Source organism: Anabrus simplex, chromosome 1 (genome assembly GCF_040414725.1).
Source record: "Anabrus simplex isolate iqAnaSimp1 chromosome 1, ASM4041472v1, whole genome shotgun sequence".
Taxonomy (NCBI): domain Eukaryota; kingdom Metazoa; phylum Arthropoda; class Insecta; order Orthoptera; family Tettigoniidae; genus Anabrus; species Anabrus simplex.
This window is the reverse complement of record NC_090265.1, coordinates 1168265900-1168286134: the sequence shown is the minus strand read 5'-3', so window position 1 is coordinate 1168286134 and position 20235 is coordinate 1168265900. Positions and strand designations below refer to the sequence as shown.

Genomic DNA, 20235 nt, shown 5'->3' with positions numbered 1-20235 from the left:
CCAATAATAATAATAATTCCAACCTTTCTCATACCACTAATAATAATAATAATAATAATAATAATAATAATAATAATAATAATAATAATAATAATAATAATAATAATAATATTCTGGACAGTCGTCAAAATGTTCAGATCATGCCAGAAATGGGTCCAGACTGAGCAAATAATATGAGCAGAAATCGGCCACAGGCTCAGTACCGCCCTGGCGCCCAAGACAACACCACGCCGGATCTCCTTAAGGATTTGATCCAAATTAAAAAATGGTACAGGAAAAAATAGCAAAGATACCATGACTCAGCAGATTGGGCAGAATACAAGGAACTAGCCTGTGAAGTCCGCAATCGTTTGCTGGAATGTAAGATTGAGAGATGGGAGGAATTCTGCCATCATCTCTCAGAACACGAGTCAGACCACGACTTCTGGCATATTACCCGCAGTCTGACTCGAACCAAGGAACCCCAGTGTGCTATTCATGGCCGTAACAGCTTGATTCTCTCCCCTTAGGATAAAGCTGAGGCTTTTGCTGACTCTATTGAAAGTCAATGTGTAACTCACGATCATACTGACGATGATGAAAACGAATGACAGACCCGTGAGATACGCAGAAAAGCCTTAACTTTCAAAAGACAATGGACACCTAACAATTATATTCCAGACATCCAGCCTCGCGAGGTTCGCAGGCTTATAAAAACTCTAAATGAGAAGAAGTCTACCAGTGATGACAGGGTGTCGAACAAGGAAATTAAATCACTGCCATATAAGGCAGTAATATTTTTGGCTACTATCTTTTCGGCGTGTCTAAAACTGGAATACTTTCCTGATGCTTGGAGACTGGGAGGATGATAGTCATTCAGAATCCAGGAAAGGATAGACTTTTCCCACAAAATTATAGACCGATAACCCTGTAATGACACATCTCAGAAATATTCGAGAGACTCCTTCTCACATGCCTGAATGATTACCTAGGACCCCGCACATACTGCGACCGGAAAAATTCAGCTTCCGGTCTAAGCGCAGCGCCCCTCTTGCGGTACTGCACTTAACACAGTATGTCACAAGATCATTTGCTATCCACCGTAGTGTACCAGCAGTATTTTTCGACGTAGAGAAATCTTTTGACACTGTCTGGCACGATAACTTAAATGTAAAGCTCCTAGAACTGTATAAAGTTCCTAAATACCTTGTCAAAATTATTCAGTCATATTTGACTAACAGGAAATTTTATGTTTCCTGTGAGGGAGAGAAATCCACCCCAAGGGCACTCAGAGCCAGAGTCCCACAGGGCGGAGTGCTGAGTCCCACCCTCTACGGCCTATACGTGAACGATCTACCAAAGAGAGATGGTGTCATGGTCCAACAATATGTGGATGACATAGCCATTTACACCAGTCTGAAGCAAAATGTCTATGCGATTCGCTGGTTGCAACAATGGATTGATCTCTTCAGGGAGTGGTGCCAATGTAACAAGGTGAAAATGAACACCGATAAAACCCAGGCGATTGTTTTCACTAAGCGACGGCCTAGTTTCGAACATCTTACTATAAATAATGTCCCCATGTCTTGGACAAACCAAATTAAATATCTTGGCTTAACAATGGACAGAACTATGTCCTGGAGACACAATATAGAACAGGCCCGTCAGCATGCCACGGCTCGGGTGTCAGCCTTGAGACCTCTGCTAGGCAATAAATATATCTCCACGAATATTAAGAGAAATATTTACCTAGCATGTATCATGCCCATCTTGCTGTATGGTTGCGAGGCATGGGGCTATATTGCGAAAACTCCTCTTTCAAAATTACAAGTCATTCAAAATAAGACACTCCGAATGATGAGATCTAACAGAAGGATACGAACTGAACTTCGTATTCCGACTCTTAGAACTCAGATAAATAAAATAGCTAAGATGGCCAAAACTAGAATCCTCTCTAGTAATACAACTGACCCTGGCATCCTACTCTTAAACTGATTCATGAGGGCCTAGAAGCCGCAGACTTGTCTGAAGCACCGCGGCCCTTGGATCACTTATGACCCGCTTTAACTGGAAATAAATTCATGTTTTTCGGCCTTTTCCAAATTTAAACCTTTTTCTCACTAATTTACCTCTAAATTAAACTCCTGAAAGGGCCCGTTTGTTGTGAAGGCTTCTATGTGAATAGCATAACTCTCCGACGCCACCTAAAATTTGATTTCATTCCCCGCCGCGAAGAGGGGGTTTCAGCTTTGATGGGAGGTAAAAATCACCTCTCAGCCAGATTGTTCTTCCCCCGCTAGTGTAGCAGACCAGAGACGTTTTGACTCATCGGCATTCCCCTGAAACAGATGAGTAGAGGGGCATAGTTTTCGCCCCGGGACTCTTGTAGACTTGCCTTCAACAACTTAAAAAAAAAAAAAAAATGCTAACAAATAATAATCCATCATTCAGACATTTGATGCTTTATTAGGTGCTATCATGTAATTAGCTATGAAGGGCAATATTTAGAGTTGTTAAATAAAATAAGATTGACTTAAAATTAATATAAAATTTTAAAAATAACAACTTTGAAGTAAATAAATCACAGACATCAACACAGTCCTAAAACTATTGCAACACGGGTTGTACAGTACAGCAAATAGAATTCAAAATTAGAAGTTATCGGCATAGTTACGGATACTGCAGACTACTAGTAACAATTTTCTGCATTGCAAAAGAATTACTGGTAGTTGAAATTACTATTTGTATGTCAAAATTCCCAGCCTTTTAATGGTCCTGACATTATTTTGTTTTTGATTTTGTCCAGGATGCTTGTATTAAAAATATTTTCCCCTTTCTTAAAAAAAACTATGGTGTTTCCCATAGCATGATAATCCAGTTATGAAATCATGAAATGTTAAGTTAGTGGGGTCTTTGTTGGAATACTGTACTACTAAATCCTTTTTGTAATGATAATTTACACTGAAGTAGGTTTGTGTGGTGCTGTCTATAGAAGGCTTGTCAAGTGTGACATGCACCAGAATCCTGGGATCGCGTGGCAGTGTACGTGGAGAATGTCCTTCGTCAGAAGAAGAAGAATTTGGAAGCATATGAACGTTCGTAAAGGAGAAATGAAGAAAGAAGACGTCTGAAAGACAAAGCACGATATCACCCTGAAGTAATGCGAGAGCGGTTCCGGGGTGATGACACACATCATGGGAAAAGGGTGTGTGGTTTTTAGTGGGTAAGAATCCCACACACTTGTGGAGTGCGGACCCTTCACAAGTGTCTTTTGAAGATTTTCCACAATCCCTATTTTTAAAAAATTATTATTATTATTATTATTATTATTATTATTATTATTATTATTATTATTATTATTATTATTATTATTATTATTATTATTATTATTATTATTATTATTATTATTATTATTATTCAGATGAATAATCTACAACACTTCAGTTAGTGTTTACGTCACAGGCCATGAAGGTCAATGAACAGTGAATGTACATTTGAGTATTAAAGGAATAGTTTAATTTTTTATTTCCAGTGAGCATAAATTCAGGTAATTTTCAACATAATTTACAATGTAAGACTTAGTTGTTTCTGTTCTGTTTGCATATATTGACAAGATACAGTGAAGAGTTTACCAGCACCTCAACATATTTTTGTACTCTATGCAATGAATTACAATTTTCACTATTATATTTTAAGAGGGGGGGGGGGGGGATAAGGTGGATAAGCAGTGGCTTGTTGTTGATTGAGTTCAAATGATCTGATAAACTCATCAACAGTCCAATCATGCTTACCAGGAATAACATTGGTTAGGTTTTTCATTTGAAGTTATACTGTGTATCTACCTGTTATTTTGTTTACAGTGTTGTTGTACTTAGATAGTAAGTATCTGTGTCTTCACTAGTTATGAATCTCACTATTTAGAAACTAGCTGTTATCAATGGGTATTCTTCTTATTCTTCCTGATACGTTTCTGCTTATGTAGGTAGTTCACAGAGCTTCTTCCAATCTTCTCTTTTTTCCCCACAGTTTATTGTTCATCACTGTCTCCCATTGTAGTCCTCTCAGATTTATGTTATCCTCCACCCTATCCCTCCTTGTTGTTCATGGTCTTCCAATTGATCTTCTTCCAGATTCTGTCCATTCCCGAGCTCTTTTTCATAATCTTTATTGTCCTTTTGATGTGGCTGAACCATTTCAGCCTATATCTCTCCAGAGTTTTAATGAGTGTCTGATGATAATTTTTAAATGCTATTTTCAGAAACTCAATGAACAGGTAAGGTCACATAGCATTTTATCACTGTGCAAAACCAAGCATTAAACTTGTTGAAATATGTAAATATATTGTGTTTTACTGAATGAATACAGGAATTTTACTTTTCTTAGTGGGAATTCTGTCATTCCCATTCAAGAAATTGTAAATCATTGCTTGCACATTTTAACCCCATATATATGTACATTGTAACAGGAAACTTGTAACTTGTCTGTTTTATTTCATTGTGTAAATATACACTGTATAACAAAAAAAAAAAAAAAAAAATTACGTACCAGGAAGGAATTGTCTGATGGTGATAAAAATCGATGGATGTGAGGAACAGACATAGAAAAACAAACGATTAAAAGTACAGAACAATCAAATGATTTATTGCAGAGTTAGAGCGTTACTAAGTGAGGATGTCAATAAGGTGTTGGTCCACCCCTGGCCTGGATGCAAGCTGTCACTCGACATGGCATAGACTGATAAAGTTCCCGGATGGTGTCCTGTGGAATTTTGTGCCAAATGGTCTCCAAATGTTGGGTTCAATCGGCGACATTCTGGGATGTTCGCAATCGCCTTCCCGTGACGTCCCATATGTGCTCTATGGGAGAGAGATCCAGTGACCGAGCCGGCCAAAGAAGGATAGGGCAAGCTTGAAGTCAATTCATAGCAACAAGTGTCATGTGTGGCCAGGCATTATCCTGTTGGAAAATAAGGCCTGGATGTCACTGAAGGAACGGTAACACAACCGGCCATAGAATATCATCAGCGTACCGCTGTGCTGTAAGTGTGCCAGGAATAACTACCAGAGAGGTCTCCGGCTATCAAAGGAGATGGCACCCCAGATCATCACCCCTGTTGTGGGGCTGTGTGGCCTGCGATAGTCAAGGCAGGATCTCTACACTGGCCTGGATGTCTCCAAACACGTCTGCGGTTGTCGTCAAGGCACCGTTGGAAACAGGACTCATCACTAAAGACTATACGTCCCCAGTCAGCACAGTTCCACGTTGCTCAAGTGTGGCAGCACTGTAATCTGGGTTGTCAGTGAACAGGCGTTGAGTGGTAAGCAGCGTAACAGGTGCGCGAGGGAAAATTCCTCTTGCTCAGGCATCTGTTGATGTTCATGGTGGGTACATGTGTGCGGGTCACATGCTAGATCGTTGATAACGATGACTCCGGTGCTGTGACAGCTGTTCTGACAATCGCTCTGTCTGCCCGTGCTGTTGTGGCCCTCGGTCGACCACTGCCCTCCTGACGCTGATGCCTGGTGTTGCTGATCCACGCTTGCCAGCATCGTCTGATTGTCCCATCACTTCAACCCAAATGTCCAGCGACAGCACAATTCGACCAACCAGCTTCTTTCAATCCGATCACACGACCTCTTTCAAACTCTGACATCTGCTCGTAATGAGCATGAATCCTTCGGCGTGGCATTCTTACAGCCGACGTTAAGATAGCCCAGTCGAATGCAATAGCTAATTTGAGCATACACTTCAGAATCGCGCCTTATATACACCTGATGAATGCACAGTTTGGATGCGCGGCAGCTCCCACTATTCATTCATTGGACATGAAACCCTTTAATCATTTGCATGTTCGGTCCGAATGTCTTTGCATACGTAATTTCCTTAGAATCGGACAACGCCTTCCTGGTGCATTGTTCTTTGTGTTATAGAGTGTAGGAAAATAAAACCATGTCTATTAATATCAAATGCAGTATGAATCAAACCTGAGTATTTTTAAAGATTTTTTTCTGTGACGATAATGTATTTTTTAAATACCATTCTTCTCCAGTCAACATTTTATGAATCGTGCAAGGAGAGTTTTGTAGTCACAGTTGAACATCATTGCTCTTGTTCCATGCCAAGTGTGTTCGCTCTCTTGCTTGACTGTAACGTATGCTTGGTACGTAAGCTGCCCGAATTTCAGACAAGTGAGCTCGGCTACACTGGGCTAGCTTCAATGGGTGCCCAGCTGAGAAACTCTGATTCACAAGATGAATACTGTATGAAAGATGTGAAAAACCTTGTTTGTTTATTTTTTTACTATTTGTTTAACATGGCATTGACACAGACAAGTTTAAAGGTGATGACGGGGTAGAACAAGTGCTAAATTTCCAAGGCAGGATATGAATGGGTGATTCCTAGAATAGAGAGATTCTAGTACTAATATAACTAAATAATTCTCACAGTTGTAAACCTATCCTTTTTTAATATACATCATTTTATTACAGAGGGTTATACCATTCCGGTTGGAGCCCATGCAACAATGCTGACATTTATGCTTCATCGCAACCCAGAATTGTATCCAGAGCCAGAGAAGTTTGATCCTGCACGTTTTTCTCCTGAATCCTGTCAGAAGAGACATCCATTTGCTTATGTGCCATTTAGTGCTGGACCAAGGAGTTGTATTGGTAAGTGCTTGTTTCATAATGACAGGTGTAGACTTGAGACTATTGTAATGTCCTATAACATTCGACTCAGTGGCATACTCTGACCCTGAAAGTCGTCGCCATAAGACCTATCTGTGTCGGAGCGACGTAAAGCCCCTAGCAAAAAAAAAATGACCCTGAAAGTGAGGTTAGTGTTAGGGAGGGGATTTACAGAAAGCAGAAGTATTTAGTCAGCAGTAGAGAATTTAACATCAGGATAGTACCCAGGTAGAGGAAATGATTAATACTAGTTAAGTACTGAAATTTACCTACAATAATTAAGATATTTACAATAAGATATAAAAGTTACAAGCAAAAAAAATCAGCTGAAATTTTTAGGATTTTTAGAGATTAGGTACTTAAAGCAATGGGTTTGGATATAGTACCATACCTCAGACACAGTACTTGATTACTGTTTGCACAAAGTAACTATACCAAATGAATAGAGAGTTTCCCACTGTACAAAGGAAAGGATGATTAGCATGAAGCAGAAAATGTTATCGGCCAGACTGTTTGACATGTATTGCATGTACGCTCTGGGAAAACATCTTTCTGATTATATTAGATGTTTGCAAAATTACTAGCTTGTTTGATAGAAGGCAGTTCAGGTTTAGGAAAGGTTGCTGTAGTGAGGCTTAACTAGAGAATTCCAGCAAAATGTAGTAGATATTTTAGATTCAGGAAATCAAATGGACTGTATCACTATTGAACTATCGAAGGCTTTGATAGGGTAGATCATGAAAGATTACTAAAGAAAATGAGGGTTATTAGACTAGACAAAAGAATGGTTGGATGCATGGCTAAATTTCTACAGAATAGAACTCAAAGAAGTAGAGTACCGGTACGTGAAGCATTATCTGATCCTGTAGAGATAGGAGCTTTTCACAAGGCAATATTATTGGAACTTCATACTTTCTCATGTATATAAATGATATGAATAAAGATATGGAATCACAGATAAGGCTTTTGCAGATGATATTATACTATTTTAAGTGACTGCAAAAAGACCTCGACAAGGTTGTGAGATGGTAAATGGGGTAAAAAGTAAGGTTGTAAGTTTGATCAATAGGAAATGTTCTCTCAGTTCTAATTACAGTGTTGATGGATCCATATGGGGATCACTGTAAATATGTACTGTAGGTGTTAATGTAAGGAGATCTTCACTGGGGTAATCACATTAAGATTTCTTCATATGGTTATGAGGTTTTTAGGGGTTCTATGGAGGATGCAAATGTGAGGGTATATAAGTCTTTGGTGAGGCCACAATTAGAGTATGGTTCTAGTGTAAGGGATCCTAACTAGTATTACTTGATTTGAGAACTGGAAAAGATCCAGAGGAAAGCAGCACAGTCTGTTCTGGGTGATTTCCCACTAAAAAGTAGTGTTTTAAACATGCTGCAAACTTTGAACTGGGAAAACTTGGGAGTAAGGAGAAGAGTTACTCAACTAGGCAGTATTTTCTGAGCTGAAAAGATGGTGTGAAATGACATCAGTAAATGAATAAGCTTATTGGAGATCTTAAAAGTAGTATGACCATAATATGAAGATTAAGTTAGAATTCAAAGGACAAATTGGGGCAAATATTTATTTATAGGAAGAGGAGTTAGGGATTGGAATAATTTACCATGGGAGATGGTTGATAAATTTCCAAGTTCTTTGAATCATTTAATAAAAGAGCAGGTAAACATCTGATAGGGAATCTGTCACCTGTGTGACAGCCCTAAGTGACGATCAGTGGTAATTGATGGTCTAATACAAACTTAGATTCTCAGTCAGTTTCTTGCAGTCTGATTTTATCCTTAATTATTGATAATGTTACTATGTATATCAATATATACTGCCTGACAAAAAACGTTTTGCACCCAGAAGGAGTGGTTGAAAGTGAATGAAACTACATATGCTGAAATACCATATGCCTTTATTGAAATGATTACAATATGGGATGAAAGAGACAAGGTTATTGGCAGTTACAGGTGGAATGTTGGCACCAGGTCAGTAGAGTGTCGCACCTCTGCTGGCCACAATGCATGCCCTTATGCAGTTTGGAATGGTGTCAAACAGCCTTTGGATCCTCTTCTGAGGCAAGTTTGTCCACTGTTGTTTCAGCTGTCCCTCCAGATCCTGCAGGTTGGTACTGGGACGGAGTCCCCTTCCACTGTCATCCCACACGTGCTCAATGATGGAGAAGTCCGGGGATCTTGCTGGGCATGGGAGAATCTCAACATGCTCTAGGCAGTTATTTGAAGATATGAACTTCATTAATGTTCCCGTATTGAACTGAGATCAAGAAGTAAGTATAAATAACCACCTAATCGATACTTTATTAATGCCTCAGGCAAAATTGAATAAAATTAAAACTTACAGGACATGTTTCGACCACTTAGTGGTCCTCTTCAGCTGTATAAATAAAGAACTGAAAAGAAAAACATTGACAAAACATTGACAATAAGCTTATTGTCAATGTTTTTCTTTTCAGTTCTTTATTTATACAGCTGAAGAGGACCACTAAGTGGTCGAAACATGTCCTGTAAGTTTTAATTTTATTCAATTTTGCCTGAGGCATTAATAAAGTATCGATTAGGTGGTTATTTATACTTACTTCTTGATTAAACATCGATATGGTCATGAAATGGACAACTTGTAATTGAACTGAGATCAACGATAAGATATCTATTCGGTTCAACCTTTTCAATACTAATTATCGTTGATGCTCTAGGCAGTCCATAGACACACGTGCTGTGTGCGAACATGTATTATCTTGTTGGAACACTGTCCCAGAGTGCTGTGCCATAAGGGTTAGGATGTGCAGACACAGAATATCTGTGACGTATCGCTGTGCCATCAAAGTATACCGAAGCACTATTAGAGATGACCTACACACATATCCTATGACTCCCAACACCATGATGCCACAGATTATGCCTATGTGTCTTTCCACGATATGGGCAGGACCTGCCCTCTGCCCTTGATGCCACCAAACCCGCACATGATGGTCATCAGAGGTTATGGAGAAGCGGGACTCATCACTGAATATGATGCGATTCCAGGTGTCCTCTGTCCATGCCTCCCGGGCATGGCACCACTCCAAATGCAGGCGTTGGTGTTCTGGTGTCAACGGCAACCGATGCATGGGGCGGTAGGACCCCAATCCAGTGGATGTGAGTCGTCGAGACACTGTGCAGGAACTCACAGCATTTTGTATAGTCTCCAGTACATGTTTACAGATGGCAGGTACCAAAGTTATGGGATCCCACAATGCTTGACACACCATAGTACAGTCTTCCCTCTGGGTGGTGTTTCCTGGTCAACCCGAAACTGCACAACGTGATTGGGTGCCCTCTTGTACCCACCGAGTCCAACATCGGGCCACTGTGACAACTGAATGGCCTACATGCCTGGCAATTGCACTATATGACCAACCAGCCTCATGCAATCCCACAATGCGGCCTCTGTCAAATGTTGTCATTTGAAGGATAGGTTATCTAACGCATTTGCAAGGCATCACAGGTGCTTTGTACTGTATGTAGTCCTCTCTGCACGTCTTGCTTAAGTGTCAGACTCACAGCAGTTGACTGGTAACAACTTATCAACAACAGGACAGTGCTATCAAGAATGCACTCTGATGGGCGTTCTACACATTACAGATCCTTGTAAACCTAATCGTTTCCTCACACATCAATGATGTGCATTTATACTGAAATGGAATAATATTGGACCATTCCTTCCGGCTGCTTAACTTTTTTTGTCAGGCACTGTATATATTACAGTCAGCTTTGCGTTTTGTTTTGAATCCCAATTCAGTCAGTGATTTTTTAATTTCTTGTAGTGCTAAAGCCAGGTGTTTCAATTAAATGCACAAGCTTTTAACGAACAGTCATGGTTGTTTGCTGCCCAAGTAGAGGAGCCACAGGTTCGATTTCTAGTTGGGTCGGCGATTTTTTTAATTTTCCAGCTCAATGGTTGGGTATTTTTGAATTTTTAAGTGATGTCAGCAATATTGTAAGCTACTGTAAGTCTCTAGAGTTCAAATCTATAAGAAAAAAATATTACAATAAAAAAATCAGTGTTCCAAACACTAAAAACCAATATATCATCATGCATCAGTTCACACACTAGCGTATTGGACTCCATAGTCGCTAGCTTCGAGCCTCAAAGATGCTTCCCAATATTACAACCCTATGAATAAAGCATATGTATTTTTTTTTATAACACAAAGATTCACTAGGATTCAATCAAATACTGCTTTTAATAGGCATTTGTTTAGAGAATACTGGAAACAACTGATGTCAAAATTAGGGAAAAGAAATAACTCAGAAATGCTGACAGGAAGCTGTCACAAGTGAACTGTTCAGGGAAAACTAACGTTGTGGATCAGTGGTAGAGTGTCAGCTTTTGGATCCCAAGATTGAAAGTTCAAACCCAGTAAAAGTTTCTACAGTGATACTTTTCCCCCCATGGAAATGTTCCATGGCTCAAAATCAATGTGCACTACACCTAGTGCCTATGGCAACCTTCTATAGATACTGAATTACCCCCTTGGGACTAGGAAGGCACCTATCGAGAACACCCTCTTTATGGGGGTTAAATGTAATTTTCTTTCCTGGGAATTCTTTAGCCCATATGCTGATTAAGGTAAATAGATGATATCTTTCTCAGGTGACCCCATAACCTGGAAGACTTTTACTCCTTCCTGAACCAACATTTTTCATTGAGAATTTCATGAGATACCTCTCCAGTCTGTCATCTTCATGTAGCCTATATTGTCCCCTCTTTCCCTGGCTAACTCAACCGGTGTGCGAAGAGATCTCACGAAGGAACGTTCGTTCAGGCTGACCTTTTATTGGAGGCATTTAAAAGGGATAGGATTGACAACCATGTAAAAGAACAAATTCAAGCAACATTTCTGACATTTATTCCATAAGCACTCATTAAAAAAATTCATAAAATATTCTTGCTGTGTACACACTAACATCTTTTCGGTGTTCTTTGATTAGACGGTACAACAAAACTAAATTAATCTTCACCTGCATAGTAGGCGAAAGGTTGCATTCTGAAAAGATGACAAACCAAAAATTAGGCCTTCAGTGGCTTTAAAAATCAAAATTAAATGATTGTGAGCCTTTCCTAACTTGTTCTGACATTTACAGTGTAACTGGTACAAAACCTTCTCATACTTTCTCAATGACAAAAATAAAATCAAAATTCCACTTAACCATGAGGCAAATAGCTTACTGACACCTCAATTAACAATTATTTACATTATTCCAAGATAGGTAATGTTAACTTCTCCAATTAATAAGAGTATTTCTTGCAATCATGTGTCCTACTTTATTTGCTCAATTAATTTCTAACACTCCTGCTTAATTCCTTCATTGTTATTCCAGTAATCACATGATTGTGTAATCAAATTAACATGAATTTATTTATTCCAGTTATTTAACTATTAGTCATGGCTCATTTAATCACTGAATTAATTAATCATTACCTACTTTATTTACTCATTAAGTACCTGCTGATCATTGAATATTTAATCTTTAATTGTTTTAAATCCTTGCCTTTGCCTTTAAACTTCATGATCTCATACATCTGAACTAAATCCAAAAAGAAAACTTAAAGCTTGTCATTAAGTAAATGTCATTTCAATGAACTCGTCATTAAACACTTCCTCAGATACAACAAATTGACAAAAGACAACACTAAATAATCTGGATCATTGTGATGAACACATGAAGCACAATGTTCACAATTAATATCAGAAAATATATCACTAACTACCACATTTACACAAATCATTCACACATGGTTACACAAAAATTCATATACATTTTTTTACAGTCGAATCCTGGGCATATTTTTATTATTGCATGATTTTTACCCATGGTCAGGTCAGTGGAATCAAATGGAAGAACTTAGGTTCGTTAAAACATTTTCGACTTAACATGTGGTACGTGACTGAATTAGAGTGATCACTTTCACAGAATGAACTATTTACGTACGACGACGATCAATTATACTTAAAGAGTATTATCCGAAGATCTGATAGAAAACAATAATCACTACCATCAGGTGGGTCATTTCAAGTCACTAACACGTGGTCGGTAAGATTCAGTTAATTTATTATTATTACACATAAGAAATGTGCCCAAAACATGCTCCAAATTACACTAACATGCTAAAATAAATAATAATCGTATGGCCTCAGCTACCGTGTGCAGACATTTCAATTTGACGCCATCTGGCTGTCTGCTCGTCAATTTCGACGTTCCGTTTTACTCTAGGCCCCCACTAGATGGCAGACCGAGTAAACCGGATCTCTCTTGGGCGTCTATGGCTGAGATTTAATGAATTTTGTCGGGTAAACACCAAATGTGTCACCAGAGATCTTTTACATGCCGACATCGTACGACATGGAGTGTCGAATGGACTTTTTTCCGCCCTTCAAAAATCCGACTACCTCTGCCGGGTTTGAACCCGCTATCTTGGGATCCGGAGGCCGACACTCTACCACTGATCCACAGAGGCACTAACATGCTGTATTCCCAAGACACAAGCTTCAAAATCATTATAATTCTATCCCACGGGATTACCAATATTCCAGGCAAATTCATAAAGTAGAACACTCAAAATATCATATCCAAAACTAATCCATCACTATTTAATGCTTATGACCATTAAATTAATGTGTAACCCGATCTCGTTCTTTGAAATTATTATTATTATTATTATTATTATTATTATTATTATTATTATTATGTTATTAAGTCTATTACCAATCTTGGAATTAATCTGAAAAATCAGATGATAAAAGTCCTAATTAAACATCGGACAATGTGTAGATGAAATTCATTTCAACTCTAATAAAATGGAACCACATCCAACTCCATCTCACATCACCTCAAAGTGTCACAATCATAAATTAAATTCAGTTTTAAACGTGAGGTCAATTATTTTTAAATACGGCTTTAAATATAGGCACAAGCTTTAAATCATTCAGAAGATGACTACGGTACATTAAAATACTCTAACAGAGTTCAAAATCTTGTTCACACTTGTAACTAGTCCACCTTGCCCCCATTAAGAAGAATGGAAGTGTGAAATACGACTAAATACTGCAAAAATAATAGAAGAGAGATCATCTAGTTTCTACACAGATGGATAGATATATATTACAAAAGTGGTACTTAAATTTTAAGATGGGGTTCAATTCCTGGCCGACGTCTTCACCATTCCAGCATGTCCATCACATTCACCTTCCAATGCTAGAATCGCCTAACATGTTTAGCAATTCATGATGGCATGGAAGTTGACGTCCCACGATGAAAATGATGTTCCTCTTGATGTTGCAGGATTCATCTTGAAGTTGACGACAATATCCAGTGAATTGTAGTCTTCTCCACGTGCGGGTTGAAATTAGCTGTAACTGACACAATAAATATTAGAGAGTGCATGAACCAGACGAAATTCTACTGAAGCGTTGAATGTTACACTTAACTTAGGTTTGATGCTTGAATTACACCACACAGCAATATTCTGTCATCGTAAGTGAATAAGTCAAATAGTAGAGTGGGCTGATATGAACGTGGTCCAGGTTGAAATCAGCTGTCGAAAAGACGAAGTAATAAGAGAGTGATTTAGTGTGAGCATGAAGTCGTATAGCCTCTGGCTCGGAGCTGTGTCGCTATTGTGAAAAGTTATTGGTTCACATGGGTAACATTTTATTGGCTGAGACTATTCTGGAACTTTGTAGAAAGTGATCGTGCATGCACAAGCAGTGAGCATACCTTAAGAAACCCAGCCAGTCATGTAGCTCTCCTGCTGTTCCGATCGAATGCGTACTAGCAGATCAAAACTTTGTCTTGTTGAAAACTTGTCAATCCAATTCTGACACACGGACTTGCTTGCTAATGACAAAAATCTAGCCCTTGACTTCCAATAAAATACTCGAGGCTGGCTCGTAAATTTAATGCTTATTATTCACCAAATTTGACAGGGACAGTATTGACTTCTCTCTTCACAATTGTTCTATTATTAATGTGGTGTAAATTTAAGCCAGCAATCATCACAATAGGTACTTCAAGAAATTTCACATCTCCCTTGGCTTGGCTTATGTTCTCAGACATACAATCTGGCTATATGGTGTAAACAGATCTGCTCTATGCCCAAAACCTTACCTTTTCACAAGTAGATGTTTGATAAAATTCTGACTGTGAGGGGCTACCAACTAGAAACTTCCACCATGAAATGCTCTGTGTCAACTATTCTCAGTCTACTGTACCAGCGCCTCCTAGAGAACAAGGCCTGGCAATACGAATGAGAGTAGCTGATGACGTATGTTGAAGTTGGCCCATGCCAGGAACTCAGTTAGCTTGTTGCTGCTTGGTGTATGAGGACGCGTTTCCCTATTATGTGTGTTTTTCATCGATTATATTAATGTTAATCGAGTCTTGTGTGTTAACACTCGCTTAATATTCCTATTAGTGTAAGTTCAGTTAAAGGTGATAGTACTTATAAATTGTTAATATTGATAAATTGTGTTTAAAGTGCCGGCATGGCCACCACGTGAGGTTAGAACTGAGTTTATTTTTAATGGTGTGTTGTGAATTGCGATCACTGTTTTTCAAATTATGAATAACGATGCCTCAAAAATGCAGTGTTCCAAAACTATAAGGGCAATTATCGCACTGGCCCTAAAGTGAGTGTTTTCTCGTTTCCAACTGACGACTCGGAGAGAGCTAAGTGTTTACGAGCTATTCGCCGGGATGATTTCGTTCCTTCCAAAACTGCAGAGGTAAGTCTTAGTTATTAGTGTATTATATATGATTCCAATCATTCAATCACTTAAGTTGTGGAATGGTCCTTGAAATGGAGCCCTGTGTTGTAGGTGTGCGAGCTCCATTTCAAAACTGAGGTTGAAAAGACGACCAGCATGTATGATGAGAGAAATGGGAAATTATTGACTGCACCTTTATCTCATCCAAGGCTTGTGAAAGGTTTGTGGATAGGTCTCATATCTTTGCTATTGATGAATGAAATAGTAGATTTTTAGGGTGATTTATATCTTACTGATTTAAGCATTTGCTGTATTGAATTGACCAGTTATTACATTTAGTTTGGAATGTGCTGAGTATTCACATTACTTCAAAGGACTACTGTTGTGGGTATAGTGATATTCTGGGAAAACTTATAGGGCCTAAATTATGAAGGTATGTAAGGTATTGGCTTTCAAGTATTCCTTCTGTGCTGGACCCCGTAACTGCAAGTGAGCCAGTTCTGTTTATTATATCGCATGAGGGAAAATACCACTTAGTGTGGGTTAATATTTTTAGTTCAGGCTAGACAACAATGTTATTGTGTTTATTGCAACTATGTTAGGTTCTGTATAATTATTATAAGTTCAATGACTTTTCTCTGTCTCCTTGTGTGCTATTCATTTTATATTAAAATCAACCAGATATATCTAAGACATGACATGGTCCTGTGAAGTAAGTGGTGCCATGAATTAATAGACGAGCGCATTTATATCTAGGCGAATGCATTCTAACTTGGTCTAAACGTTTCAGGAGCTGTTCCTTCTCAGTTTCCAAACTGCCCAGAGTACTTGTCTGATACCACATTTGCCCACCGAGAAGCTCCAGACGATAGGCATTGTCGAGTAGACAATGAAAGTTTGGCCAAGGCTCTTGCTCAAAGTTTAGAGACCTATGAAGCTCATGTCAGTACTGTTTCTTTCAAGAACTTCCAGGAATTTGAAGAAAAATTAAGTTCAATATCTGTAAAACAAGACTGGAACTGCTCTGAAAAGGAACAAATTTAGTAGCTCTATTTTCCATAGTAGTTTCTTTAGAAGAGAATACAGTAATAACACAAGAGCACTTTTATTTTATCATATTTATTGCCAGGTGTTACGTTTTCAGGGAGTGATATTACATTTGAGAGGGCAGCTTTTATGTTAAACAGGTATTTTGTCATTTAACAAATACGGTTCATTACCTTGGTGGCACATATCCTACAAAATCATTAACCATCCTTTCCTTTTGTCTGTGGTAAGCTGAGGCTTTCTAATTTTTTTAGTACATTACTATTATTAATCACTGAGTTGATGAACCTCTATGAATTCCATTCAAAGGGAATGTGTAAACTCTGAATTCAGGGCTAATCACTGTAAGTTCCTTCAGTAGTAAACATTCCTGTTTGAGTAATTGTGAATTCAATTATGAATTTCCTCTTCCAGCATTATAGCCTATTCACACTCTGGTTATGAATTTCCTCTTGGAGAGAGTACTCCTTCCAGCTTTTGTTATGTAATGAATCTAACATGCATCTGTGAAAAATTGGGGATTAATTACTTAATTGATCTCATGTGTGTCATATCTATATAGGGCAGCTGGTTCATAAAGCGTGAAATGAGTAGTTCAGTGTGTGTTCTGCTACTTTTTTATTAATGTAATGGCAGGGATGCAAGTTCTTAATATGGTTTCTTAGGATTTTAACAATTACTGTTCATAGAGATTTCCTTTTATATTTTCTTATATAATGTTCACCTCATGTCCATTTCAATTTTAAGCAACCTGGTGAAGTTAAATTGAAAACAATTTCAGAAAATGTCTGGCTGAAGGTCAGTTCAAATGTAATAAGAATTGGCATGCTACTTTTCAAATTTAAGAATTTCAATTTTTTTCCTGTTCTGGTTATTTGAATCAGGGTCCAAAATCATATAAGTACATTTATTTACACTAGGGAATGCGAATATAATTTTGATGACTCGATGAACAAACTATTGTTGGCATGTACTATAATCATTCTCTTTGCATAACAGCCAAATTGTGTGGGCTCTTCACGCCCTTAATTTATGTGAGGCTTCTATTGTAAAAAAAATGTTTACCTGTTTTCATGACCGACAATACTGAGCATTACAGCTTGCATGTTCCTGGACTGCTACTAATATACTGTAAGTAAGGTAGTTTATACGTTATTATTTTTATTTAATAGCTTTTTCTGTACTTACATGTTGTTTTTTTACCTTTCATCAGCAAGTTCAGTTCTGTAAAAGCTTGCTTTTTCTTTTTTTTGCGTCGCACCGACAGAGAGAGGTCTTATGGCGAGTTTTGTAAAAGGAACTGATCATTTTTGACTCTTAAATATATGTAAGAAAGTGTCATATAAACATATTATTAAAGTTGTTCAGTATTAAGACTCTTAAAAAATTCTTTGCATTTTTAATTGTTCTTTCTAATTATTACGGTATATTACTCATTTCGCTTCCGATATGCGCATCTACGAGAAAGAATATTCGTAGAATGCACTTTAACCAGCGTATTTTTCAATTTTCGTAAGGAATTAGCTTCGTCTACTATCCACTCGCACTGAGCCGTGGTGGTCACGGCTGAGCCCAGTCGCGTGACGTCACGAATCGTATTGCCAGGCCTTGTTCTCTAGGAGGCGCTGACTGTACCAACCATCACACATACTGAGGGACTGTTTGCAAACCATTCATTTCCACCTATACCTGAGAACGTGATTTACATTCCTCCCCCACTAATCCTGGAAAAAAGAAGATAACAGAATTAACGATTAAATTTTCAATTTTTGATATTTTTAAACTTCATTGAAAATGAAACTGTATTCCGAATCCAAATGGTCACCCCTCATTTAGGGTTGCCATACGTCCTGGAAAACCGGGATTGTTCCGGATTAGGGCCGTTTTCCCCAAATGAGTTTAAACTAGGTTTATTTAATCTGGTTTAAGTCTGAGTTTAAACTAACATTCATTTTCCCCATATTGGTTTAAACTTTGAATCAAGTTTAAACCTGGCTCAGAGTTAAACCTTCTATATTGTTGGTTTAAACTGCTGTTTATATTCAACCTTCTTGACATTTTATTAACGTATCTGTGATTTTCCTAATAGAAGGGTTAGTTTTGACTACCAGTACTGCAGCACTTTAATGAAAAACGTACTAAAATTATAACCTAGTATTAGCATTAGAAAAATGGGAGAATTTATTGAAGTCTTTGGTTAAATAGGAAATAATTTTGATGTGCAAGAGAGGTTAAGAAGCCACGTTCCAACAAAAGTTTACAATCTTGGAAAATCGGATGTAACGGAGTTCTTTGATGGATTTATAATTCATAAGCGAACAGCAAGGATTGTCTAGTATCGAAGAAGGATTCATTTAAAACGTCAACTGCACGAAATAATGCTATTTCGCTACAAGCAATGATTCTGGTTGCTTTAAGATATGATGCAGCAGGCATTTTTTTTCATTAACAACGGGGACCACAGACCTTAAATTGCAGTCTCCTTATAATATTATATACTGTAAAATACTGTTGGTGGTATGAATACTGTAATGTGAAGCATAAAAATATTCCTACATAAGTCGTGTAATACGTCCGCTCTACATGCGGTACCTCGTGGCTGTGGTCGCTGAAGCGTTAAGACCGCATCGCCCGAATCCGTGACAAGACGGTTCGAATCCAATTTGTTGAAAATATTTTTACCATCAGAATGTTGACCGGCACGGTATACAATTTCTAATCGCTAGATTATATATTTATAGGATCAGAAAAACAATAAAGTGTTTCATGCTTGCTAGCAAACTTGTAATAGAATAAATTATAGTGAATAATGTTTCATCGTATCTATTGCCAGCATACCAGCAATAGAAATATTAATGCTATAGGGAGAAGAGTATTATGCATACAGTACGACATATCGCGAACTTGGTTATGTTATAAACGAATATGGAATCAAGTAATACATCTCCAAATAATACATCCTCAGTGGTCTGTCTGCTGGATCCAAGGTTTGTGAGATTGATCCCGGCCGAGGGCAATGGATTTTGATAGGAGATAGATCCCGGGCATGCTTGGAATTTGTTTACTTGAAATTCACATAAATGTTGATTTTCTGAGGAAAAGGAATACCGTAGGCCTATTGCTGAAAGACCAGGATTTTAATATTTCAACGTTCCCGTGTGTTCCATAAGACAATACAGACATCAAAAGACACGTATTAGGCCCACGGTACTTGTTTATGGTAAAGCATGACAGAGAAAAATAAGAAATAAAAGTGCGTTCCAATAAATTGTAGACAGCAATAGGTAGAATTATATGACACAACACTTCGCACAAATGTTAACAATTTATTTATTAGTAAAGCTAATATCCCGCCGAATTTGTTCTTTATTCACTACGTACGAAAGCGTTAATTCGCCACAAACAGCTGATATTATTACAAAAATGTCGGTCATTGAATTACTTGGCTCTGATTGGCCAATTCCAATCGACCATGCCTTCGACTATTCCTTCAGTGCAGCCAACGTTAGCGCCAACGACAGCTCGCCCGTTTAAACTAAACGAGTGTCAGAAATTGGTGGAGAAAATGGACGCAACTTTAAACTAGGTACTAAAGTTAAACGGGTTTAATTTATACCAGGTTTAACTCGATTTGGAGAAAATGGCCCTTAGAGTGGTATAAATAATGTCCCATCCGGCTGACTAAAAGTCCCGGATTTTTAAAGAGTAATCCCTTTACTCCTAAAGGAAATACAATTTAAATGCCCGCCCAAT

The 20235-nt window shown here is 38.0% G+C and overlaps 1 protein-coding gene across 5 annotated transcripts in view; it reads left to right on the top strand.

Moving 5' to 3' along the window:
* The window catches only part of LOC136858147 (cytochrome P450 4c3), a 244644-nt gene that overhangs the window by 215422 nt on the left and 8987 nt on the right, over nt 1–20235 (top strand). For all 5 annotated transcript variants that reach the window (XM_067137475.2, XM_068225432.1, XM_067137473.2 and 2 more), the window contains one exon: nt 6468–6647. In XM_067137475.2, the coding sequence (XP_066993576.2) occupies nt 6468–6647 (180 nt within the window). The remainder of the gene's footprint in view (nt 1–6467; nt 6648–20235) is intronic.